This window comes from Natator depressus, chromosome 1, assembly GCF_965152275.1.
Source record: "Natator depressus isolate rNatDep1 chromosome 1, rNatDep2.hap1, whole genome shotgun sequence".
Classification (NCBI taxonomy): domain Eukaryota; kingdom Metazoa; phylum Chordata; order Testudines; family Cheloniidae; genus Natator; species Natator depressus.
In genome coordinates, this window is record NC_134234.1 from 245,409,194 (window position 1) to 245,436,665 (window position 27,472).

General features: G+C 44.1%; 2 protein-coding genes across 5 annotated transcripts in view; both read left to right on the plus strand.

The window, feature by feature from the left end:
• Positions 1-706: 706 nt before the first annotated feature.
• MRPS33 (mitochondrial ribosomal protein S33) lies at positions 707-7,949 on the plus strand. 2 transcript variants are annotated; one of them, XM_074949622.1, is made up of 3 exons: positions 707-864; positions 4,749-5,004; positions 7,501-7,945. In XM_074949622.1, the coding sequence occupies exons 2-3, from the start codon at positions 4,790-4,792 to the stop codon at positions 7,604-7,606; spliced, it is 321 nt and encodes a 106-aa protein (XP_074805723.1). In that variant the 5' UTR covers positions 707-864; positions 4,749-4,789; the 3' UTR covers positions 7,607-7,945. The 2 variants fall into 2 exon arrangements, with proteins under 2 accessions (XP_074805723.1, XP_074805734.1); XM_074949633.1 differs by having other exon boundaries at positions 716-864; positions 4,788-5,004; positions 7,501-7,949.
• Positions 7,950-25,305: 17,356 nt separating this feature from the next.
• BRAF (B-Raf proto-oncogene, serine/threonine kinase) overlaps positions 25,306-27,472 on the plus strand; it is a 122,365-nt gene continuing 120,198 nt past the window's right edge. Inside the window, exon 1 of one of the 3 annotated variants that reach the window (XM_074940023.1) lies at positions 25,306-25,614. In XM_074940023.1, coding sequence (XP_074796124.1) covers positions 25,474-25,614 — 141 coding nt within the window. In that variant the 5' untranslated portion in view covers positions 25,306-25,473. The remainder of the gene's footprint in view (positions 25,615-27,472) is intronic. The other 2 variants (XM_074940040.1, XM_074940033.1) reach the window with 2 other exon arrangements.

The window sequence follows — 27,472 nt, forward strand, 5'->3', positions numbered from 1 at the left end:
AGACACCACAGTGATTACACTACATACACACTTAAATGGAAATAGAACCTTTACAACAGGCACATTTTTAGGCCAACTAACACTGAAAGGGAAACTGGAAATGGAAAGCACCTGTTAGGCCATCTAGTCTGTGCCTTGCCAGCGTCGGATTGTTCTGTGCCATACATTTGCTCATTCATTATCCCTTTTAATAAGGTGGTTGTTCCAAGCAGGTAATTCACTTATTTAAAATAGTGGCAGAAGATACGCGGCATCTACTGACATTCAGGAATCAGCTTTTAGGGTGGTAGGTAGATGCCGTGGCGCAAAGCTCCCTGCGGGGGGAAGGGCTGCTGAGCAGCGTGCAAAGAGCCCCCTTCCAAATGAATGCCTCGAGGGCGCCGCAGACGGGGCGCGCCATCCGTCCCCTTAGCCCCTGGGGGGCTGACTGAACACCCCCTGCCTGCCCTAAGGCGCAGGCAACGGCTGCCTAGCAGAGCTCTCCCCGGGCGCGTGCCCCCTGCCCGCCGCCCCTCTCCCAGGGAACCCCGTGCCGGGACACCCCATCAGACGGTGAGAACCAGCCGCCGCCCGCCCAAGAAGAGGAGGTGATCCAGCAGCAGGCGCGCACGCGCGGGGACGGAGCGCCCCGCCCCCGCCCTTGGCACGGCAACAACCACCCTACCCTGACGTCACCCACACAAAGAAGAAGGGCTTCGTGCGGGCGGCGTTCATAGCGCGCATGCGCACGGCTCACTCAGTCCGCTTGCGTTGGGGTGGTTACAGGGAACCGCCGCTCGATGGTTTCCCCGTTGCAGCCCGGAGAGTTGAGCGGGAGGGACGCTTCCGGTGGAGTGGCGGCTGCATGACGGGCAGGGCGGAGAGGTGAGGCCAGAGTGGGGGGCGGGTGTCTGTGAGGCCTGGTTAAGGGGAAAGCGGGGAGCCCAGGAGACTGTGCGCAAGGGGGGGGGTGCTACTGCGTGTGTTGGGGGGAGGGGTACTGGGGGGGAGGGGCTCGTGCGTGTATATATTGCGGGAGGGGTACCTGGGGGGGAGGGGTGGTCGATGGGAGGGGCTTGTGTGTGTGTGTGTGTGTGTGTATATTGTGGGAGGGGGCCCCTGTGTGCTCTGATGTGGGAAGGAGTGCTGCTGCTGTGCAGGGGGCTTCTGTGCCTGGTGGGTGGGATGGAGGAGAAGCTTGTCTGTGTGGTGTGAGGGATAGCGGCTGTACCTCGCTATAACGAACAGCGTAGTGTAGGGGGTGAATGTATTGGCCCTGAACTGTACCAGGGGTTCCCAGCCACAGAGACGTGTTGCGATGTCCCCACCATGGGTACTGTAGGCTTTTGCAATTGATGCTCGCCATGGCATCCATCAGGGTCTTGTGAGTTCTAGATGCGGCAATGAGATGAAATGTTTCACTGTTTAAATTTAAATAAATATAATTTCGTTGACTTTTTAAAAATAAAACTAATGGGAATACTTTTGTTTTAATTTGGTACTGTAACCCAACCCCTTTATTTTTGCTTGTCAAAATCTAAACTGTGCCTCCTATGTAGAATGCTAGTGTCCTTCCTCTTCAGGGAAAGCACTTGAAAATAATGTAGGGCCCTTTGAATGGACAGCAATGTAACATTAAGAATTCACATTTTATCAGAAGCTGTTGGAAGGAGACAGGTGGCTATTGTTGATGGGGATCGCTCTCTTCTGCTTCTGACCTTCTCTTTGCATTGTTGCCTATCTCTAAACACACTGTCAGGTTAAAAATTTTATTAATAAGGGAGAACTAATCCTGTGGTCTGCAGGTCTTTTTAAAGACCGTACTATGGGGGGGCCAGAGTGGAGGAAGGGGGAGAGGCAATATGGGGGAGGAGTTAATAGGAGCAAAGGAGAGGGAAAGAGTGGCAGTCATGAGGAAAAGGAGTGGGAAGGACAGTGAAGGAGTGGGATAAGGTCAGGGCAAACAACCTGTCAGAAAACAGCATTCAGTGTTAAACTGCTAACAGTCAGTTTGATAACATCACTGTCATGCAGAAATGTGGCCCAGCCCCTAGTGCTACTAGCTCACAGGTGGGCGAACTATGGCCAGCGGGCCGGCTCACCAGCCAATTTAATCCAGCCCTCGAGCTCCCTGTGGGGAGCTGGGTCAGGGGCCGCTCCGCACAGCTCCTGGAAGCAGCAGCTCCTGGAAGCAGTGGCATGTCCCTCCTCTGGCTCCTATGCATAAGGGCAGCCTGGGGGCTCCTCACGCTGCCCCCGGAGCTCCCATTGGTCAGGAACTGCGGCCAATGGGAGTTGCAGGGGCAGCATCTGCAGACGGGGCAGGGCACAGAACTGCTTGGGGTGGGGGCATCGTGCGGTATCAGTAGTCTTTCACCTACTAGGCTCAGACTTTCCATCTGCTTCTCACGGAAACTCAGGTCACCAAGGAGACCAGTTTGGATAGCTCTTCAGACACTTGTGGGAGTTTTCAACTTTTACTCGTTTAATCTCTGTGGTATTCTTAGATTAGATAGGATTAGCTAAGGACTCCAATCTTGGATTAGGCTATTTAGAAGATCCCAACAGGGACTATTAAATTAAAAGCCCATCACCATTCTGCTGTCTTTCATCATCTAGGAGCTAAGAGTGGTTTCATCTCTCCTGGCACAGTGGAAAAGGGAGACTGGAGAGGGTTGGTTGTGGCACAGCAGAATGCATTGGTATCTGTGAAGGTGGTGGCCAATGCAAAATAATAATCAATCCCACGCTCCTTTTTAGGTCTGGCCTACAAATGCAGGACTTCAGGATATCTGTTTAGAAAGGGCCAGTGCTGTGATTCAGCATGGCTGTGTGATGTTCTCTAGCTGCTGGAGAACGAGAGCCACTGTAGCACAGGAGAGCTTTAAGAACTCTACCATGTGTAGCCCATGGTTGTGATAAACTGAGATGCTGGACTGCAGCCGTTCCAAAGCTGTTCTCTTTTCACATTAGGACACTGCTTTGCCTTAAAGCCTCTGACCCTTTGCTTGCCCTCCCATTGTAGTTCTTCTCATATTTTCTTTTGACCCAGAACTCTTCATTATTCTCTGGGTGCTGAATTCATTTCCTCCCCCTGTTTCATCTTGCTATTGAGCGCCAGTGGGAGCAAATCTAAGGAGGTGATTGTGCACCAGCTCGTCCGCTATGTAGAAGCCCACGTGGGGTAATATTTACTTCAAGATAATGTTATTAAACAAAATGTTCCCTATTAATTTAGTTAAATCTGCTTGGCTCTGTCCTACACATTGTCTTCCCTGTTGCCTTTATCCATCTCTTGAATATTTTATGCTCATCTTGATTCTGTTGTTGGTTTCTGGATGCAGTTGTGAAATGCTTTTTAAAAGAAAACAAGCACTTTAAACTTTAAAGTCAATCTAGTGCTCATGAAAGAAGGTGGACAGCTCTAGAGATTTAAACCATCACCTATTCACCAGACAGGCATGATATGGGCAGCACAAGGGGTTTGAAGTCATTACAGAGTCATAGGAATCCCGTATGATCTTGTTCACTAACCCTATATGACAAAAATTGCTTGAAACTCCACTGCCAGGAATATCCCAAGCAGAGGATTGTACCTCTGTGCCTCATATACAATGTGTCCCCAGTGGAGCTGACTGCGATAATAGAGAAAAGTGGATTTAATCCTCTTCTATGTATGTGCTATTCCTATTTCCGTAGGTTTGACAGCTATAAACAGGAGTATCGGAGGGCAGTCTGCTGCTGAAGGCAAGACAAAAGGGTTCATCTTTTCCTTCTCTCCCTCTTTCATTTGTCTCATCTTGTGTAGCTGCTTCCCCATTGATCCCAGCAAGTAGAGTGAAACTAACAAGGATTGTCAGGTTCATTAAGTGGACAGTAGCAGCTTGAGAGCTATTCTGTGGGGAAGAACAAATTTAAATAGAGAGGAAGATGAGGAAAGAAATGGGGAAGGAAAAATGTGAAGAGAGCTGAAGAAAAACATCAAAGGGATCATTAGGGTGGGGAGAGAGAAGTGCTCTTGTGGTCTAGCAGTAATGGCTAAAAGTTTGGAGTATCACTCTGAGAGCATCTTATATTCTAGAGATTCCATTTGGCTGTCTGAAGGAGCAGAAGTGAGGGACTCTGGAGGGAGTCTCCTTGGTTGGAGGGAAGTTTGCTGACATGTTGGCTCTCTTGGAAAAGAGAAGGCAGAAGTGGAAAATTTGGATTTTCCTTTTCCTTTGCTTCCAAAAGAAATAGTTGGAGGAGAGAGGTGGGGAGGTGCTTTAAACAAAAGGACAGATATGCGAGAAAACGGACAGAAAACAACATCATGGTGGAGGACGTGCATGAAATCCAAAGAAATGAGGAATGGGAGAAAGAAATGGAGGTATGAATCCATCAGTGGGAACTGGGTGCCTAAAAACCTTTTGAGGATCTTGGCCTGAGTCTTCATGCCATTTAATCCCTGGCTTCTCTGCAGAAACTACCAAATTAAGTGATGTCTCTATATGGAGAACTGTGTACAGGATTAGGAATTAGACTAATTTTACATAGAGCTGGGATGACAAACCTCAGATGTGCTAAAAGTGATACCTAATGTGTTTTACGGTTATGCCAATGACATTGGCATTAGCTGTGTTGCAGTGAGAAATGCAGCCTCAAGCATGATGCCCTCATCCTGTGTGAATTACAAGTGTGATTTGAGGGTGGAAGAAGGATCATACTGGCAAATGCTTGGGATCCTGGAACATCTCAAAGAGCTGCAGTTTTTCCTCTTCCTTCTGTAGGGAAGTGTGTATATGTGTGCGTGTCCATTCTTTGCCCAGAGATGTCTGCTCTTTCCAATTATGCCTTGCGGATGGCCCGCCTGAGTGCCCGGATATTTGGAGAAGTTGTCAGGCCAACAGACAATAAGTCCATGAAAGTAGTGAAGCTGTTCAGCGAGCAGCCCCTCGCCAAACAGAAGGAGGTCTACGATTGGTATCCCCCTCACAACACCTACTTCGCCCTCATGAAGAAACTCCGCTTCTTTGGCCTCTACAGGTGATCCATGTGTGTAATGTGGGGGGTGGGGGAATGGACTGGGCAACAAGGAGTCGTGGATTCTATTAGGGTTGTGTTAAAACAGCAGCAGCACTATTAAAATGGTGCAGATCAGAAGACAGACAGTCCGAATAGAAGAAGCACTTTTTTGCTGTGCTTGGTGTGGGAAGAACAGAGTAAAATGCGAGCTGGTTGTTCATGTAGTTTTTCCTATTTGGATGCACTGAACCTTTTTTGTGGGCAAGAGTTCATAGACCAATGGGTGTAGTTAAGCAATCACATGTCAATGTGGGACATGCTTTTTCTAGCTCAGCGGTTCTCAAACCGTGGGTCGGGACTCCAAAGTGGATCACGACCCTGTTTTAATGGGGTTGCCAGGGCTGACATTAGACTTGCTGGGGCGGCCCGGGCCCAAAACTGAAACCTGAGCACAGGTTTCACCCTGGGCTTTTGGCTTTGCCCCCTCTCTCCTCCCCCCCAGAGGCGGCAGGGCTCAGGTGGGCTCAGGCTTTGTCGTAGTCTCCCTTCCCCCAGGTTTGTGTGATAATTTTTGTTATCAGAAGGGGGTCGTGGTGCAATAAAAGTTTGAGAACCCTTGTTTTAGCTGTTTGGGGCAGGGGCCTTATCCATTAAGAAGACAGTGCTTTGCAAATCTGATGAATGATGAGTGTGATGTCTGTCTGCAGAACAGAAGCTAAAACAACAATTATGCGGTGTGCTGTTCTTTCAAGGAGCTGCAAAAGATTTATAGCATGTTAACACACCAACTGCTAAAATACTCTTACGCTGGCTACTTCAGCACCTACCTTGAAATTTCGTGGTGGTTGATTTTTCTTTGGGTTTTAAAAAACTAGGTCATCTTCAAACCATCCAAAATGAAGGAAAATTGTTTTCCAAATATAGGTGGACACAACTGACTAGAAACATTTATATTCAAGCCTCTAAATGAGTATTACAATTTTGAATAAGAAAACACTGAACCGATTTACCTGTAGATGTTCTTTGAGGCAGTTAAATACAGCCCTTTCTCTGGCCAAATGGCATGGAATTTATAGGAGTTTCTTTAGTAGGTAGAATTTTTTTCTATTTCTAATATGGTATAGTGAGCATCCAGGTGTTGCCTGCACTATTGTAAGAACAACACTTCCTAGAGTAACTTCCTCTTGGCACAAAACTCCAAACTATAAACTGTGCTCGTTGAAGTGTCTTGTTTCTTCCGTATGCTCAGAGAGGCCTGCAGTGGCTCAGGCATGCTATTCAGAAACAAATGTTGTGGCAGGCAGTAGACGTTAGACACAGGTCTAGAGATCAAGTGGGCCTGGGAATAATTCATCAGCTTTTCTGGAAGTATTAAAAATAGCAGGGAAGCAGCCTCAGACCAGCTTGAGGTGCTACTACCCATTTTCCCACACTTTGCACTGCTAAGTTACATTTGGGTGGCAGATGGAGTGGAATTTATTTAAAGGGTTCTCCAGGATGTCCTATCCTGTCCTTCCCCACTCCTGTTCACTTTTTACTGCTTTTTTACGGCACCTAGCGCAGGGGGGTCCTGCTTCATGACTAGGGCTCCTAGGCACTGTGATAATACAAATAAATAATAAAGATCCCACTGGTGGATATAGGTTCCTCCAGAACCCATCAGTGAAATCAATTGAGAGCAATGACAGGTATAACTGCAGCCTGCCCTGCCTCTCTCCTCAGGAGCTAATGACCCAAACTTGAGTCTCTGCATGGCATTACAACACAAGACGAGACTTCTGATTGGAAGGGGGGACATTTTGATTTTGTATTTTACTTCCCATTTGAGCACAATGGATCAATAAATATACTGAATGAAATATATATCATTTGTTACTGATAAAGGCAATGTTGTTAATTTCATAAGTGTCAAAGAAAATATTTCAAATTATTCCGTGAGTGTTTGCAATGTTATTGCTAACAGTAAATGTAATGAGATTCAATATCGGCTTCATTCTCTAACACATCTGGACAACCATCAGACTTGCCTGGGAATAGGTATGGGTGTGGGGGTTGGAGAACATTGGATAAACAACAAAACTGCAAGCCAGGAAATCTGAATCCTGTTTCTCATTCTGCCACAGACTTGGTGTGACTCTGAGCAAGTCCCTTCACTTCTAAGTCTTGGTTTCCCCCACCTTTTAAAATAGAATAACACTATCTCACATGTTGGTGATAGGCTTCATTCCTTAATTTCTGTTAAGTACTTTGAGATTCTTGAATGGAAGGTGCTGCTGTAATGCAAAATATCATGATGTTATTGTTTTGTTTTCCTCTTGATGTAAAACACACTAGGATAGTGTACTTATTGTATAATATTTAGTTTAGTTCTCATCTTGTTTAATGTACATCTCTCCAATCTTCGAGGTGGGAATCTACCATTCTGAGTGGGAAGTATTGGCCGCCAGAACCCACTGCACTCTTGTTCTTTTGGAAGAAGTTAAATTTAACCCTCTTCCCTCTCTTTCCTCCATCCAGAGATGAACATCAAGATTTTAAGGAAGAGATGAGACGGCTGAAAAAGCTCCGTGGTAAAGGAAAACCCAAGAAAGGAGAAGGAAAGAGAGCTACCAAGAAGAAATAGAGCTACTTTGGAAATGCAACAGACTACTTTGGAAATGTCAGAGTAAAAGCAACCCTATCCCTTTCTTCCCAGCCAGAGGTGGCTTTGCATGCAGCTGAGTTCCTGGCTGCAGTGGGGAAGGGGTGTAAGCAGTCTGTCAGATATTAAACTCTGAATTGAACTCTGTTTTTATTAGGCCTCTTTGAGCACTCAGGTTTCTGGGGGATGATTTTTTTTTTTTTTCCACCAGTGACTGTATGTATGGGAATCATTCAGTATGTTCCAGCACCCATGATGATGATTATTTGGGTTTCAATTGCTATTGGACCCCTTTTCTACCTGAGTCAGCAATAAAAAACCAGTCTACATTTTTGGTATTCACATCTGCTGCTTTCAGTCCTTATTTCTTTGGCTTTTCACTTTCGACAAAATACTACATGTTCTATCTTCTTTCATTCATTAAGTATGTTTTACCTCTTTGTATTGATCCCCGTACTGTTTGGTTCAGACTCAGTAAGAATGATGCCTTCTGCTACTGTGTAACCTGGAACATCAATTTATAATGCATGCAGCTTTACCCACCCTACCCTTTACCTTGGTGGTTGCTTTTATTTAATGCTAGAAACAGTTCATTTGCATTATGCACTGGAGGGCACTTCTGGTCTCCTCCCTGCCCACAGCATTCTCATTGTACTGTGTGTAATTAGATCTAGAGATGATAGAAGTTGTGGTGTGAGGATTCTAAATTGCTTCCAAGTTCTGGTCCCTACCAAATGAATTATTGTTAAATATGTGTTACTCCAAAAGGAGATCAGACAAGGATGTTTGTTTGTCTGTAAGGACATGTATGTATTATTCCAGAAGGAAATTAACTCAAGTTCATTGATATTGGGGGTACCTTTATATCTAGGCTCCTGCAGCGTTATCCATATTCACAACTATGTGTCTCCTTACCCTTCTTTTGTCTGTCTTCCTGTCTGTTCGTTCCCTTTACGTGGGTGCAGCAACAGAAGATACATCCACATCTGTTCCTCCTGCTCCCTGTGTTTTAGGTGTACCTTTCTGGCCCTCTTCCCACTTTAATGCTGATGCCTTCTCTTCCAAGCCTATAGGCACAGCTCTTTCCCCACTTGCACAATGTACTGCTAACAGTACTCCCTTGGCTGCCTTCCTGGATGTGGCAAGTGAATTAGCAGGAGAGGGCTAAGTTAAAAGGCTTGTGTGCATGATGGGGGAGAATGTAGTACGTAGCAAGCCTTCAAACTCCAGAGGCACCTAATGAAATAAACATCTTCTGCATACCCTGGAACATACAGACACACGCTGAATGTAAAAATCATCAGGGGGGTGTACTCTTCTCTGTGTATCTATACCACATGAACTTGAGAATGGGGGTAACTTGATAGGTATGCTCCAACTGGAGATACCCAGTAGAAATTCGTGTGTGGGTCTATGCATTCATGGTCATGTTAGGGATGAGGTTTTATATAGACAATCCAAATTCAAAAATATGGCTTCTGGAGCTTACCATCCACTCCTTGTGCAGCTCTAGTGTTTAGTATTCCAGTACATGAGATTTTCTATGTATCTTATGTTAGTTAATCCTTATTTTATGGTGTCTTCCCTGGCAAACAGTAATCAACTAGGTTTTCTCTCTCTCTCTCTCTCACTCACTCACTGTATGTGTGTTTAGAGTGCTGAGATACAGTTGGAGAGGAGACTTTAACTTTGTTTCTAGACTTTTGAGCATTTAAAAATCTCCACTAATAAATTATGTAATATTTTTTCCAATTCATACTACAGTATACAAATGAGCACCCATCACAAATTCTGGCCACCTTTGGCAAATGTCTAAAAAATAATAAACCAACTCCAGCACTTACACACAAACAACCACTACCCTCCTCTCAATCACCCCCATTCCCAACTCCTTGCAGGGCAGAGAGAAGAGATGGTTCTTGCAGCTTGCCCTGAATAATAAACTTAGGCTATGAACTGAAACTGCAGGGCAGTGAGTTTCAAAGGCATAGATTTCCCCCAGAAATCACCTCCCAGCAGCCCCATCTCTCTTATCGTAAAGGGGCTTTATCTATCTGAAATATTTATATGGTCCTCTTTACTGTAGTATCAGAGTACCTCATAATGATTAATACATTTATCCTCACAATGCCCCCATTCGGTAGGGAAGTGTAACTATCCTCATTTTACAGATGGAGAGCTGAGAAAGAGAGATTCTAAGATTCTCTACACTGCAATATAAGAACTGTGACTCGGCCACAGCTGGCCCAGATCAGCTGACAAGGGCTTTTGGGGCTAAAAATTGCAGTGGAGATGTTTGGACTCAGGTGCCTGGCCTCTAAAACCCTGTGAGGGAGTGGGTCTCAAAAACTGGGCTCCAGCCTGAGCCAGAATGTCTACTTTGCATTTTTTAGGCCTGCAGCCACCCTGTGAGGCGGAGTAAGCTGAGCCAGGGTATGCGACTGGATGCTGCAGGTTTTTTTATTACAATGTGCTTCCCCCTTGTATAACCTTAGACTTTAGATCTACAGTTGTTTTTACAGTGGAATTGCCTTACTTTGATATTTAGATGACATGGAGGCTGAGTGCACCTGAAATAATGTTACACCTATGCTCCAACTCTTGATGGTGACAAACTCAGTTGACCTTTAAATAAGGACCTGCAAGCCAAATGTCAGCTTTCATCTGTATCCTGAACAGGTTTATCGAGGTATCTTGGGCAATTTATATCACAAGGTAAGAGGGTCAGTGTCACGGTTTATTTCAAGTGAGGCATGACTGTCAGAGGAAGTGTGACATTGAGATCTAGCAAAACATTACAAAGTATAAAGAAATATGTTTCTCTATATCTGAAAATCCAGCCTTGATCTTTTGAATGCATTTGTATATTATGACAGTAACAGCAACCTTGAGTTAAGGCAGTATTTTTAAGGGTAGCAATGTTCTAAAATAGGGTTCATGAGGCTCTTTAAAACTTACTTGTTTGTATCATAATGAGAGAGTAACAGGGTGACTTGCCCCTCTAAAAGGGAGCAGGATCCAGTGCACCTGGACTGACTACCTGCTGCTCAATAGGGTTTACGGGAAAGCAACTGGGCCTTGGGAGGCAGGAGACAGCTGCAGGTGGCTGGCAGATGCCTGTTGAAACTGCAGCTAGTAAGAAGGCTGCTGAGTCAGCAGGGGAAAAGCACCAGCTAGGAGAGCTTGTAGGGAAGGCCAAACTAGGTAAGAGGTGCTGAGAGACAGACCCTCAGGGAGGAAGAGCAGTGTCTAGCTTTAGATGGGAGTGAATGAAATGAACTTAAAGGAAGGAAAGATCCTCAGGGAGGAGGGACAGAGCCCAGCTGAAACCAGGGTGAAGACTTCATATGTTTGAGTTTTCTTTTGAAAGACTTCATGTAGGACTTAACAAATCAGAGGGGGGGAATGTTTTGAATATCCGGCCTATGTGGACTTTTTAAGGGGTCCTGAGTGAAGGAGAAATTGAGGCAGGGTGCTGCCAAACCATATTTGGCCAGAAGAAGGCACAACAGGGCAAGTATCCCCTTTGACAGAGACACACTGAGGACTTTCTTTGAGCAAAATAATTGACCTTGCACAGCCCTACCTTATAGGATCCAGTGTTGTCTATCTTTACATATCATGCAGCCTCCTATTCTATTATAGTTTAATAAATGCAGGTTTCTTTTGGAAACAGTGAAGAAGTTAAAATAAATACTATTGTGAATGTAGCCATGACTAGCACCACTTACTGAAAATGTGGGGCAAATTGATTATTAATAACTTGTATATTACTATGACAGTGATAGTAGAGGGGGGGAAAGAACAAGTATAACTTTTTTCACACCCTAGGCATGTGCATCATTCATGATTAATGTTAAATTTAAAATAATTCACCTGGCTTCGGGGAGGGGGGAGTGTATTCTGTTCTACTAGTTTGAGTGCAGAATTGGGTAGCTGGAGATCTGGAATATGTCCCTAGTTCCGCCAGTGAGTTGCTGTTTACTCTGTGTCACTGTGCGTCAGTTTTCCCATCTATAAATTGGAATGTTTACCTACCCCATAGAAGTGTTTTGAAGTTAAGATGCTACCTGCACTGGTAGAGTATGTCCCACTCAAAGCAGAGGTAAGCTCCTACTTGTGCAAATAGCAGCTTTGCCTGTCTACACTAGGGCCTGCACTTGTGCACCTCTGCCAATGGCTGGCTATGGTGGCTGTAACGGGAGCAAATCCACAATGTACAATGGAAAATATACTTCAAAACCTGATTTCAGAGTAATTCTTTTCACACAAGAGTTGATGACACCAGTAACACCTGAAACAAGCTGTATGGCACTCTGCATTCACTGTTCTGCTTTAGGTGTTCGAGATGTTCCCTTCCAGTAGCTGCTCACTCTGGACTTAATTGGTAAGTGGGGACGGAGGGAGGTGATTTTCAAACATTTTGTTTTAAATGGTAAATGTATCTGCAACTTTTAAGTGTAAACATACATTCCCTTAGTGATTTGAGTTAAGACAGTTTTTTGCATACTTTTTTTTTTAACACAAAATGTGGAGGGAATGTCACTTTAGCCTCAGAATTCTATTCCCGTGTATGGTCATTGGACACTTCTTGTACAGCTCTTGGATTGGAGCCCTCCAAGCAGCGCAGCTTATCAGAGAACATCTCTGAAACCTTGTCTTCCCTACTAAAAAAAGGTATTAAAAAAAAAAAAAGTCCTCCAGGCAGCTATTACTTGTGAGCAATCCCAACATGAAAACACGTGAAAACAAAGCACTTTTTTACCATGAGATAAATTAGGCAAGATCAAACCCAGGCACGGGTAGAGGGTTGACCTCACGTAGTTTACCTTGTGGTAAATTAAAGCCTTGTCTTCACTGTGTTTGTACCTCAGGCTAGCTTGTGTGTTAGTTACCCTGAGGTAAAAAATATGCCCTTCTTTTTAGGCAGTAAAGAGAAGGTTTGGCCTGTGCCCTCTTGACTGAGAATCCTGAGTGTAAGGGCAGGCACTCTTCCTGTGCAACATCTTCTAGGGGTTGGAGGCTGTTTCATGTCTCCAAAACTACTTGCATGAAATTCCTTTATAACAGCCTTAGACTCAAGGGTCTAATTAAAAACAAGACTTAGTAAGAATGGAGGAGTAAATTAAAACAAATGGTTTACATAACCTTTGTAGTTTTTATATTAGGCCAGAATTAGACTAGGTAGGTACATCTTGGGCCAGAGCCTTAAGACTGACCTTTCGGGGACAGATCAGCTTGGTGGAAGAGGAGGTGTAAAGGTTGCACAGCCTGATATCTCATTTCCTGCTCCCTGTGCACTTTCTTGCCCCCTTCAAAACCAATCTGTGTTGGGGATTAATTTATGATCATAGAATAAAACGAGCCATGTGGTTAAATGCTAACTAAATAGAGACATAATTGTTTACAAATATTTGAAGCTTCTAAACATCAATGCAGCTGAGGGATTGTTTAGAATTGTCTAAGGGGATATAAATAGGACTAACGGGTTGCTGATTCTGCTGCCACTGCTGAATCTTAGTACTCTACAAGTATTAACTGTTTAATGAAATTGAGAAGGATAATTTAGGCTGAATAGTGGGGGAAACTTTCCAAGGTGGTTATGTAGTGGACTGTGGATTGGGCTCCTAAAAGAAGTAGATTACACCTCCTTTGCTTGAGCCATTCATTCAAAGCTAGACTGGACAAAGCTTTGTAAAATACAGTGTAGGGAACAAGTCTATGCTGTGGGGGAGGGGAGATGTGCTAGCATCTCTAGCTGCTATGAGTCTATGAAAATAAACCTCTCCAAGGGATAAGAAATGGGGGAGGGGCTTATATCCATTATGGTGTTTTGTCTAAATCTGAAAGTTCTTTACTTCATCCCACTGCTCTTAAACCCATTTGTAAATATTTGATGGAGTTCAGTGGGTATGCCCCATTCTCCTATGTTGCTTGTCTTCTGGGCTTTTTCAGTACATAGACCTTTTAGCAGTATCAGAAGCAGAATGCATTCAGTCTGGAAAAAACGAAGAAACTTGACACAGCTGCAACACTTCTTTTGCAGCAAAGGTAAAAGTAAACATAAAAGGAACCTAGTGTTTCATTACAATTCTTGCCTGGATACAGATTGATAGGGTTGCTCGGGCCAAGATTTCAGAAGTGGGTGACTTAAGTTAGGCTTTATATTCAAGCAATTAAAGAAGTGGCCTGATTTTTTTATTTTATTTTTTTAATGCTGAGCACCCAGTATGACCCACTGATTTAATTTAGACTAATACCTGCATAAGAACTGAGGTCCAGATTCATAAAGGGATGCAGGGACCTAAACCCCAGCTTTAGGTGCGACTGTGATCCGCAAAACTCACTTTCAGCTGCTGCCTAACTCTGTAGGTGCCCAAATTCGTGTGGCCCCTAAACATTCACTAAAAGTTCCCTAGGTGCCTACTTTTCTGCCTCCAGCCATGTGTAGAGTGCCTCACTCTAGGCATTACACATATTTGACTCTATTTCCCCATGTTAAGTATCCTCACACCTTCTTGCCAACTGTCTAAATGGGCCATCTTGATTATCACTACAAATGTTTTTTTCTCCTGCTGATAATCGCTCATCTTAATTAATTAGCCTTTTACAGTTGGTATGGCTACTTCTACCTTTTCATGTTCTCTGTATATGTATATATATATCTTCTTACTATATGTTCCATTCTATGCATCTGATGAAGTGGGCTGTAGCCCACAAAAGCTTATGCTCAAATAAATTTGTTAGTCTCTAAGGTGCCACAAGTACTCCTGTTCTTTTTGCGGATGCAGACTAACATGGCTGCTACTCTGAAATCTAGGCATCTGGATGCTTGTCTCCTGTCCCACCTAAGCCCCAGTGTGATCCATGAACTGGGAGAAGATCTATTTTGCCTATGGGGCCTGAGCTGGCAGGTGTGCTCGGAGGCTGCCTACTGGCTTGAGCCCCATTCAGAATTGAGGAGGAGGTGTATCCCCTATAACTTTTAGCCCACTGCTTACAGCACTCACCCAAGATGTGGGAGACCGCAGTTCAATTCCTCCCTCTGGCTGCTGGGGAGAGAACAGGGGTCTCACACCTCTCATGAGTGCCCTAACCACTGAGCTATTGGATATTATGATGTGGGCGTAAAAGTCTCCCTCTGTCTTGCCTCTTGAAGCTGTTCCACTGTACATAATGAAGTACAGACTCATTGGAGCAGGGGGGCTGGATCCTGGGTCTCCTACTTCCCCCCTCTGTTCCCCAATCACAGGCTATAGAGTCATTCTTTCACTCTCTGGCACCATGTCTATTTAGGTATTTCTCCAAAGCGGAGGAGCATCAACAGGAGAGATTCTTCTCAACCCCTATCAGAATCACCCAGACCCCAGTAGTTAAAGCAGCCTCCTGAGAGGTGGAAGACCCCTGTTTAAATCCTTTCTTCCCATCCGGCACAGGGGGACTAGAACCTGGGTCTGCCCTAACACAGGTGAGATCTCTAACCACTGGACAACCAAGTTATAAGGGAGGCACTGCTTCCAACTCCAACTACATCACCTATTCTCACAAAAAATGGCTTAGACACCTGACTCCATGAGAGGGTTCTCAGCTGTAGATCACAAGCACATATTGTCCTTTTTCAACCCAAGCAGCTAATCAGAGTTAGGGGGTCTTGGGGTGCTCCACATGGGAGTAGAAATTGATGAAGTCTGGTATTTTTTGATGCTATTGTTTATTTAAAGTCCTGCTTGTCCAAATGCAGGAGAAACCAAGAACAAGGGATAGCTGCTTTGCTTACGGCCCCAAGCCTCTTTAGCCAGCACCAGACCCCAGAGCTCTGTCTGGGCTTCTCCCAAGGTCATGCTGTGTTTATAGGCTCCTGCTTGGTTTTTTTTTCATTGCCTCTAAGTCTCTGCCAGTTTTTTGTCTGTTTGCCCACCCGTACTTTTTTCCCCATACCTGCAGACACCCAACTGGTCAGAACAATCCACAGAGAAACCCTCTGCCCAAATGGTGCTAGTTTCTGGGCAGACTCCATTATGCCTTGTTTTAGATGTGGCCCCTTAACTGCACTCTACAGCTATCTTAAGTGAAGGGCACATTCACACATGAGTTTCAACCATGTTTTAGCTCAACCCATAATAAAGTTTAACCCAGCTCATAGCACTGAGGTAGATATCTGTCTCCCTGCAGCCCTGACTTAGGTACTTAACACTGAGAGGGGTGGGGCTAAGGACACAACCCTCTGGTTGGCATCTCTCATTGGCTAGTTTAGGCAGCTCCCCACCTAGTGTGCTGGCTTTTGTGGATTATATTTTAATGTGTCTATCTCCCTATTCCTTGTATAGGGAGCCTAGGCACCTAAATCAGGTTTTGTGGATTCCATTATTGTTCCAGCGATTTTTCTAGGCACCTAAAAGTTAGGTGTTGTGACTCCTAAATCCCTTTGTGAAGCTGGGCCTAAGTAAATACTTAGTGAGGACCTTAGCTTTTAGTCAATGGAGAATCTTTGTATACCTGATTCAGCATAGGCTAATGCATATTAGGCCCCAGTTCAGCAAAGCACTTAACCAAGTGCTTAATTTTAAGCATTTAGTGAAAAGGGATCAACTTAAAAATGTATTTAAGTACACTGCTGACCTGAGGACTTATTTTGTTTTCAGCAGATTGAATCATAGGTTACATTTTTAAAAGCATTACCAAGAACATGTATAAACAAAGATGGGATGTGCCTGAATGGATATTTCTTCACCTAAGTGCACCACTTACCAAAAAAGGCAGAAGCGGTCTCTGGAAATAAGTCTCAATTCTTTAAGGGCAGTAGTTGAATTACATGTAGCTAATGTGAACTGAAAAAGTTAACATCATACTGAAGACTGCTTAAATAATCAATGGCACACAAACCAACTGCCAAGAAATTCAACATTAAGGCTGCCATAGTTCCCTAAATGAAACAGGGACATGGGATGGTTCAGAGAGATTGGTAATGGGCCATAGAACCTTTTCTGTTGCCACGACAAATCTAGCTTGGGTCAATAGTGACCAAAAGCTATTAGCATCTGAGGGCTGTTCAGCAATCTGCATGAAGTGAGTTGATATTCTCTGCAGGCTCGTGTTCATGTCAATAACCATGATCACAACTGGTGTAGGAGAAAGACCAGAGGCTGAATCCAAGTGGAGACTGATCTATCCTATTACCCAAAAGATGGTGCAGCATGGGGAAGCTTGTGTTGCTGCTGCTGGGCTGTTCTGTGTCTGTTTTTATTATTATTGATATTATCGTAGCACTGAGGAGCTCCAGTTATGGAGCAGGACCCCACTGTACTAGGCACTCTACAAATACAGAAGAAAAAAACAGTCTCTTCCCCAGCCCTGCCCGAAAGTGCTTACAATCCAAATAGGCACTATGATAATAATACTCAGACAAAAGGCAATGGATGGATTTTCAGTCTAGCACTGTTCACAAACACTAAATTCACACTTTAAAAAATAAAATACAAAATATCAACCAAAAGCATGAGAATCTTGCAGTCATTATTGACTGCTGGAAAGTAGCACTTCATAGCCTCTTGGCTTGTTTCCACTCTTAGCCACCCTGCTTATACATTGTGTCATTTTTCAAGACACTGCTCTGTTGCCTGGTATTGACCAAGGCCCAGGTATAAATTCTCTCTGTATCTTGTCAAAATCAAACTGCTTGTTAAGTCCAACATGCCATCAAATAAAAGCTCTCTTTATAATAAAAATGCCTTCTGAGTATAGATGAATATTAGAATATTTACAAAACATACAATTCATTTATAAAAACAAATAAAAAATGGATCTGAGATGGAGCCCTGCAGAACTTCCCCATTAGGGAGTATCTGGGAGTTGTATTCATTTGCTGAAACAAATTGTTGTCTTTTGTAGGGAGAAGTCGTCATATCATTTTAGAACAGGAATACCCATGTCCAGAAGCCTTTAGTGTAACTGACGGCTTCAAGCAATCCACAGCATCAAAAGCCATTGAGAGATCATTGAACATTGCACCAGAAATTTTGTCTGTGGTCTATTGCATCTTAAGCATTCTCAGATACTCACAGAAATGATAACCGTAGAGTATTTCAGTGAGTTGCCTGATTCCTACATGCTAGACAAGCAGATTGCATCTTAGAGGAAACCAAATGTAAGCAAGTCTTTTTTACCACTGACAGACTATTAATGGTGGTATTAACCCCATCAGTACTCAACCTTCGTATCTATATATTACAGTATAAAACTTCCATTAAAAACCAAACAGCATTCAATGCATCGCTGAAGAACATATATTAAAAACAAATGAAATCCCCGGCTAAAATTTAACACACAATTCTGACAAACAATTTTCACAACATGAATTGACACATATCCATCAACTGAAAATTTCTGTCTGGACAGGTAGGCTGTGTGTTGCGGAATATCTGGAGTGGAATAACAGGGAAAAGCATGGGATGTTGGTGGACCTTGGAGGGGCATCAGGCAGGTAGCGGGAGCAGCATAGGTGGTAGAGGGCATGGAGCATATAACAGGTAAGCTCCACTCCTCCAGTGCATGTGAATTCCATGTGCTTAAACAACCCCTGCTTATCCTAAAGAAGCCTCCCCCTCTCCTAGACAGGTTTTCTCCTGTGCTGAGGAACTCCTGCCTTTTTCTTCCTTTCTGGGGATTCTCCAGCTCAGGGAAAACCTGTACATCAGGAAAGGGGCATCACTACCCTTAAGGAAGCAGACTGCCCCATCACAGTGACAAATTGTTGTTCTTTACTCTTATCACTTGATACTCTGTTACCCCAGACGACTGTGAAAAGAAACAGTGAAGATGGGGAGGCTGGGAGGCTGGGCTGGCTAGCAGGCCAGCCCCCTTGAAGATGATTAAGTGGAGAGGAAATGTCCAGACTCCTTCACAGAAGCTACAAGGATTGTTTCCAATCAGCTACTTTAACAACCATAGAATGGTTGCAAAGAATTCCCAGCTGAAATAGCAGAAATAGTCATAAAATCAATACAACCAACATCTCTTACAGCAATGACCATTGATTGGGCAACATTATTTCACTGTCCCATTCCAAAGCTGCAGTTTCTGTATTTGAGTCCCTATATTGATTTAGCGTCTTCTTTGTCTTACAGCTTTCCTACTCCAGACCCATATAATCCCTAATGACTTGTGCTGTTCCATGAAGGAGGTAAAAACTGAAGAAAAAAAAAAAACCCTGAGAGAGCGGATGCATTCAATTGCTAATCTGTTAACATTAGATCAGAGATGCAAGGAGAACCTCACTTCCTTGAAAGTGGTGGGGGGAAAAATCAAATTACAGCAGGTGCTGGGGTCAGAGGGAAAGCTCAAGGAAACAAAGACAGAAAATGCAAGCCTGGGAGTTGTGGAAGAAACTTCTAAAACCAGGCTGTATAACTGTCTGGACACCAGATTAAACTGTTTTATGTGGAATCCTTGAAATTCCCCTTCCTTCAGCCCCAGTAAGTTCTCTAAGCTGTGTTTTGTACCCAGTTAAGCAGTTGTAGAATATGAAATGTGACCATCAAGTGGAAGTATAATACAAGAAATCTACAACCATTTAGCACTTAAAGGCTGATCCATCTGAATTGTTAATGATAGACTTTTTTTTAGAAACCAGATATTTGCATGACTGCATTAATCAAAGCTATGAGACGCATAAGTGGAAACCGAAGTTAACAGAAATGTCTTGGCTGATTCGATCAAGTATGGTATTTGATCCCTGTTTCAGCAAAACAAATCAGGCAATGCAGCTACTTCTCTCTCCTCCCCCACCTTCCCATTTTCCACAGCCTCCCATTCCCCATGCACATTGCCTCTCTTCCCCCTTCACTGGTGGCTTCTGTCCCTGCTTCATTCTCTCTCCATCTAATATTCTATCCAACCCCTGCCTCTCTATCTCCTTCTCCCATAGCTGCCTCCTGCCTGCTCCCTTTCTTATCTTAATGATGACTTCACTTCAGGACTCACCGGTTTCTATTAGTGAATCCTGATGTGCCACCTCCATCAGCCTTTTGAGGTCACCTGTACTACTGCACAAGTGTTTGGACCTTTCAGTGTCTCATATTTCTACTGCACAGGTGATTGCAGGAGCAGGAGACAGTAGGTTGGGGTTCAGCACATAGACAGTTGGACCTTAAAGTCACCATTAAGACAGGAGAGGAAGTGGATTGGTGTGTGTGATTTTTGTTTTGTTGTGAGGGTGCTGAAAGACATGCACGGCATGGAAAGAAGAGAAATTAATTCTTATTTAGCTAGTGATATGTGCTCCAGGCCAATCCCCTTTATGTGACATATGGCCCAATCTGACTGCCTTCCCAGCTGCCAAGACCCTCCCTGATGTGCATAGTCCATCGAAAGGGAAATGTTTTGGTTTTTGCTTTCCAAAGGTCACTTTGAATGTGTGAGTTGTATTTCAGAGTAATGTTTTATTAGAAATGATCCTGCAAAGTTATTTTCAACCTGGGTCCAGTGAAAAGCTTGTGGCTCAGTAAATATGCCTCTTACCACTCCCAAAATAAGAAGTAAAAAGTTATTTTTAAAAGGGGGTTATTTAGAACATCATTCCTTAAAATATAAGAATGGTAACTGAGTTAAAAGCTTTGTGGACTTTTCTTTCTTTTAAATAAATACAAAATTTATTAAAGAGGAAAAGTTATGATGTTTCTTAAATTAATATTGCAAAGTATTTTTTTAAAAATAGAATGTTCTACATAAATATTTAGAACAAATATTATATATGATATATTTAAACTATAAAACACATATGTGTCGTTTGTAACATTTAGTTTTTAACTTAAATCTTTTACTAGTGTCAAATCTCTGAAAGCTTGGATCTAATGTGCAGCCTTTCAAAGTCACTGGGCAGTAGAGAAATTGTACTTTGGTTTGAGGAAAATGTAACTTTTGTAATGATTTAAGGCCATTTTATTTGTGATATAATTGTTTTATATTGTTAAGTTGTCTGGGTTATAGTTCTTTAGTTCTCTGTCTAAGCATTAGGGGCTTGAACCTATACAGTGAAAGTTAATGGGAATTTTTCAATTGGCTTGAATGGAAGCAGTATCCAGTCTTTGTATAACAAGCATATGCAAACTGGATAGCATTTTTGTGCCTTTTGAGGGAGAAAGAGAAAGCATGAACTGAGAAGATGACTTTTATGAGAACTGTTCAGCTGCCAGTTACTTATCCCCTGCCAAATATTAGTTCATTTCCATACAGAGGGCATACAGCATCAAAGGTCTGAGGCTCAACAGCATTGCAGAACTTCAGGATTCTTCAGATGGAAGTTTCAAACGATGTGAAGAACTATCATCATATTCTGCTAAAAAAATATCAACAAGATCAACAGAGAAACAAAACAGAAAATCAAAACACGCATGCTTTTTCTGAAAAAAACACAAAAGTTGGTGCAAAAAATGGCATAAGTACACATTCCTTGGAAAGGGGCAGGTTTTTTTGTATTTACAAATACAAATTTAGTTAGACTGTCTGTACTACAGGAATGACCCACCCAGAGGTCTAGATGGTTAAGGGTTGGCCAATGAAAAAACAGAGCCCTTCACATCTAGGTCACTAATTTGACTTGGACTTATGTTGATAGTGACTGGAAGTACCAGCTAAAGGCTGTCTGGTAGCCTCTGCAAAATGGAATAGTGGTATCGATCCTTAGTGAACAGAATTCTATATCAAAAGCACTGTTACATTTAACACTGATTAGCCTCCTTTCTGATGGGCTAAGCAGAGAAACCAAAGATGGTGCAGGACCACAAAATATGAATTACATTCATCAATGGATGTGGACCCTCCCAAAGAGCAAGGAGGTACAGTGTGAATAGTAGGTTTCTCCTCTATTCCTCCCAATCCATTATCTCTTACCAGCATTGCATTCTCTCTTTTATTTAAAAACAAAACAAGCAAACAAAAAAAAAAACCCCACCCATACCATGTGTATTAGGTGGTAACTCTTGGCTCTAATTCTAGTTCTGGTTCTCAGTTGGCAGCATTAAGGTTCCTACTTGAAGCCCTTAATGTGTTACACAGTATAAATAATAAATAATAACAACATAGTATGACTAACACTCTCCATGTGAATGCAAACCTCCTGATAAAATCAAATGCACAAGAACAAAGCAACGTGGGATTATTAAAGGCAGTAGGAAAAAGTACTAAAAAAATGTAGATTGATCGTAGGCCACTGGTGCTGATGTTAGACTTACACCCTGACTGTAAATTGTTTGGAGAATAAAACATGGATTATGACTAAGATTTGCACAGTAAGGCCAAATTCATCCCTGTGGTAAATTCTATTGAAGTAAAAGGGGTTACACCAGGGATGAATTTCACCCAGTGACTTTTCCATTAACATCAGCTACCTAAGGAATGTGCCCAGATAAGTATTTAATACTATACTTCTTTTCATTTCCTCACAAGTACAGGGAAATCTCTCTCAACATTCTAATCTTCATTGTTACATTTATTTCCTAATCTGTGTTTTGTTTACAGGCTGTGCACACATTTTCCCAACACTTCAGATTCTTATCCCACAGAGGGCATTGTTGACTATTATCTTTTCAACAGTATGTTTAGAACACAGATTTGTAAGGCATAAAGTTACAGACTTGGCAAGTAACTTAGTTTTTATGTTTGGTTCACATACATAGTGTTGGCTAGTGGTGGTAGTACTCCGAGCCACCTGTGACACAAGAATTTGGGCTTCTATTCAGAGTAGCAGCTGTGTTAGTCTGTATTCGCAAAAAGAAAAGGAGTACTAGTGGCACCTTAGAGACTAACCAATTTATTTGAGCGTAAGCTTTCGTGAGCTTCATCCGATGAAGTGAGCTGTAGCTCACGAAAGCTTATGCTCAAATAAATTGGTTAGTCTCTAAGGTGCCACTAGTACTCCTTTTCTTTTTGGCTTCTATTCAGTGATGATACTGTACTGCCCTAGAAGGGAGGTGCTGTGTTGTTAAGGTGTAGTGTGTCAGATGACTTGTTAAACAAATCCCTTCTGCATATCTCTGATGGCTGTCCAGGTGGGAGTTAAATATTGTGTGGCCTTTTGAACAGAGCAGGGAATAATTTTGAGCAGACTTGTGGCCAACTTTCCTCCTCCTAATAAAACAGGATCTAATGTTCCAGTCTGTATGGGAGTGATTGCTGAGTTCATACAATAAATAACTGTTATATTTACTGAACATGGAAAGTACTACCAGCACCCTAACTCATTTCCAAGTGCTTTTACAAAGCACTAACTTGAGTGTGAAAGGTGCCATATAAAACCAAAAGTTATTGTATATATATTTATAGAGTATTCAGCATCCCAAAACTACATTAATAGAATGAGAAGGCTGCATGTCAAATGTCAGGAAATGCAAAAGTTAAGGATGCTTGTGCCATCTCAAAGGGACGCTGTCAACTTGAATCTGTTTAACTGACTAATTTAAAATATTCCAGGTTGTGGCAGAACATCCTTTAAATAGTGTGGCTTGATTTGTTTGTTTGTTTTGATGTAGTTTTGGTAATCTTTTAAAAAATACGCATGAGGTTTTTCTGTTGCTTTCTTGAGGATATCATGATGATAGTTTCAGCAAGAGAGCAACTAAAAGCCTGATCCTGCAAACACTTACATACATAAATAAAATTAAGCATGGGCATAAATGTTTGGAGGCTCAGGCTGTCAATAAACAAACTGAAAATATTAGAGGTGTTTTGTTTTTAACTCCTCTCTGTTTTAATAATCTTAAGTGTTAAATATATCTACTCTAATCACAATTATGTCTGAAAATTGATTTTTCAAGCTGGCAGAGTCCCTTTAGCTGTTCCTTTTGTGCATATCTATAAAGATGTCTTATATAACATTTCTCAAATGTTACATCATAGTTTTTTAACACATTTAAACAGTTGTAGCATCTTGCAATATTTTCCCATTATTGTATAATAATTTTTATTGTCATAATATTCTGGTATATTGTTAACTTATACTGTAAGGTATTATCTCTCTTGGAAATGTATTTTAATAATAATGTCAGCACTAGTACTATGCATTTTTTTCCAATTGCAGTTTGGGAAATAGTATGTTATATAATTAGGGACAGTATTGTAAAGGGGTTAAAGATAATTTTGCCTGTACAGTCTTAACTTTGGACTCTTCAGATATTCAGTACTTAAATATGCACCCTTAAACCCCAGTCATTCAACTGGATCTGCGCAGGCAAACCCTTGTGTCTACGGTTTCTTCTGCAGGATCAAAGCTTTAAGGTTCTATAACATACTGTAGTTTTGAAAAGAATATTTTACCCATGAAAATATACCGAATTGTGATTGTGGGCCCCTTTAAGTTTACATTCAGCTTTCTCCCACCCTCCTTTTTTATATACACATCTCGCCTACTAATTTCAGAAGTGAAGTCACGGTCCCACTGAAATCACCGGCAAAACTCCCATTGACGTTTCTTGGGCCAGGATTTTACCTCGGTGTTCAATTTGAGACATCTAGGGCCTGAGTTTCCAAATAAAGCCGGGGGGCTGCAGGCACCCAACACCTCTGAAAATCAGATCCTAAGCTCTTCAGGTTGGTCATCCTAGAATCAGTGGACACAGTTGAAAAATCTGAACTAAATACTCCTAGGAAAGCACTTTTCCTCTTTACAAATGACTTTTCTTTTTATGTAATATTTTCTCAGTACAAAGGTGTTTTTTTCTTTTTTTTTAAGTTTGGGTTTTTTGTTTGTTTTTTTAGTTGCTTTGTGGCATGCCAGTTTAGTAGACGAGCAGCACGTTCTGACGTATTGTTGTTGCTTTTGACACCCCCCCCCCCCCACTTGTTGGAAGACTGTCTTCCTATAGCACAGAGCCGGAATTTAACCTTCTGAGCCCAGTCTCCTAGTAGAAACCCCACCCTAGAAGAAGTTAGTACCCTACCTCCAACCAGTGACTTGTCATTGTGCTTCCTGCCCTTGCCTGATTTGCTAATGGTGTATTTTTAGGTTGAAAATATGCTAGTTCAGTGCTTCATACTACTACTAATTGCTAAATTGGAAGAATGAGGGGTCAACAGGCTAATACCATACCAAAGGGATTTTCTACCCTAACTAGGGTAAGAGGCAGTGGAGGATGGCTGTGTGGCTACGGGGGAGCAGGAGTTCAGTGTGATTAGTCTCTGGGTGAAGGAAGATGGGGGTTGTGTGAGGGGAGCTAAGGGACAAGCAGTTTTGAGGGGGAGAGAGGGTATCTCTGTATGAGGGGAGAGAGCCTCAGGAAAGGCTGGAGCATTGGGTCAGAGAGGAGAGCCCAGGCCCTGGGAAGATGCTAGGTGGAGAAGGCTGTTAGTGGCAAAAAGAGGCTGGCTGGAAGGAGAGGGAAGTACGTGTAGAGAGGGGAAAGCCTGTGGGGAGCAGGGAGGGAGGGTGTGCATGGAACGGGCTTTAGGGCTGAGGTGGGGGTGCTGTGCAGATGGCATTGGGGGAGGCAAAAATGGACGGGAACTGAGCGAGGCTAGAAAGCGGCTTTGAGGCTGTTTCTGAGGGGGTCGGGGGAGGGGCTTATAGGAAAGGGGCGGGGTTACACCCCGCGCCCTCTGAGTTCCCTGGGTGACGTTTAGTCCCGTCGTGACGTCAAGGTGTTTCCCCGTGACATCAGACGGCCCATGCGCAGTGACAGCGGCTATTATAGGTGACGTCACGGGCCGGGTGTGACGTGTAGTGGCGCGGGCCGCTGGAGCTCTCCGGGTTGTGTGGTCTTCCCCCCCTCCCACTACGGGTCGCGGCTGGGGGCGGCCCGGCAGCGGGGACGCGGCTTCCCCCTCCTACCCCTCCCCTTCCTCCAGCGCTTCAACCCAAGATGGCGGCGCTGAGCAGTGGCAGTAGCTCCGAGGGGGCCTCGCTCTTCAACGGGGACATGGAGCCTGAGCCGCCGCCCGGAGCTGGGGCCTCGTTCCCGGGGGGCAGCGGCGGCGGCGGCGAGCCGGCCATCCCAGAGGAGGTGAAGCCCGGGCGGGGAAAGGGGCCGCCGAGCGGGGTATACTGGAGCCCACCCCCGGAGCCGCTGCCTGGGGCTTCCCCGGCCCCTGGGCTCTGTGCGGCCTGAGAGCCGCCGCGCAGGCGGAGGCGGAGGTGCGCGCTGCGCCGGCCCCCCCAGCCAGGGACGAGGCTCCCAGCCGTGTGGCCCGGGAGCGGGGTGCGCACGGCGGGGCCGGGGCTGCCTGGGGGCCCAGGTGAAGGGGGCGGCGGGACGGGGTGTCTCCCCTCCCCCGCGTAGCGGGAGGGGCCGGGGGGCGGCGGTGCCTTCCTGGGCAGGGGATGACGGGCGCGGGAGGCCGCGGCGGGGGGGGATCTCTGGCCGCCGGCAGGCCCAGCCGGGGCCGTTCCTCATTGCTCCGATGCAGCGGCTTGGGAGGGGGCTGCTCCGCTTAGCTGCGCCGCCGCTCGCCCGGGTCCCCCTGGCCGTGGCGACAGCGCCTGGCTCCTAAGGGTTAAGGCGAGGGGGCCCCGGCGCGCACGCTCCTCCTGTTCAACAAGTGCAGGCGGCGCAGGTGGCTCCGGCGGGCGGCCTGGGGCGGGGGCGAGGCGCAGGGGCAGCGGCGGGCCGGGCTACGGCAGTGTGTATCTGCAGCGGGGGGAAGCCTCGGCCCGGTCCCCGCTCGTGGTGCGGGGCTCCCGGCCTCCCTTTGCCCGGAGAGATGGAGACGCGAGTGCGCGCCTCGCTTTAATGTAGGGCCGTCGTGGTGGTGACAGGTGCAACGTCAAGGGGTCTGTCTCTGGGTCAAAACCGAAAGTCCGGGGTCTTCAGGCGGTCCCTCCGCCCCCACGGCTCCTTTGTGGTGTGCATCTGAGAAGCTGTAGTACGCTTTTGCAATCAGTTTATTTTGTGTTTGAGGATCTCAAAGCGCTTGTCGGATATTGACGAATCTCAGTGGGACCTCTCCTGTGTGTTTGCGGGATTGTTCCCTTAATCGCTATTGCAGCATGAGGTCTGCTGCTGTGGATTGGGCACCGGGTTGGGGTTCAGAATACCTGGGCTCTAATTTGTCTATCATCACAGACATGGTGAGACTTTTGGGCTTATCCCTTAACTAGCCTCTGTGTGTTTCCCAATCTGTAAAAGGAGGTAATACTTCTCTTACTGGGGTTTTGAGGTTTAAATCGCTGTTTGCAGAATGAGTTCAGCACTTGGATATACAAAGTATTTTGAGGTTTTGGGAGATTTAGGCACAAAGATGAAGTGACTTGGCCAATGTCACATATCAAATTGGTTCTAGAGCTAGGTTTAGAACCCAAAAACCCTGACTCCCGGTCTCTTGCATCAGTCACTGACAGTAAAACTTTCAAAAGCAGGTGAGTGATTTGGGAGCCTGGGCATCCAAGTGCTGTGGGTCATTAGACTCTACTTCTAGGGCCTCTACTTTTAGCTGCACCAGTTGCTAAACAATTACCATATTCCTACCTTAGTGGTAAAAGTGTTTTCGTATTTATTTATAGCACACACTAACCAAATTTTTAGTATTTCACAAACACAAATGAATTATGCATTGTATAATCCCTGGGAAATATTTTTTGTTTGACTCCAGTACACTTTATAGATGGGAAAACTCAGGGAATAGGTCTGTGGCATGGCTGGGATTAGACTCTTGATCCCACAACTCAGACTTCTGTCAGTGAGATAATTCTTCTTTTATGTAAGTAATAATCATCATCATTTGTTTCTAACTCTAGGTCTAATAGCTTTACTTCTGTAGTAGACAAGAATGGTAATGTCAGCAGTCAAAACTTTGCTAATACATAGTTAAAACTGAGATTTTTATTCCTGATACAAAAAAGGAGTTCACAGTTTAAAGATGTAA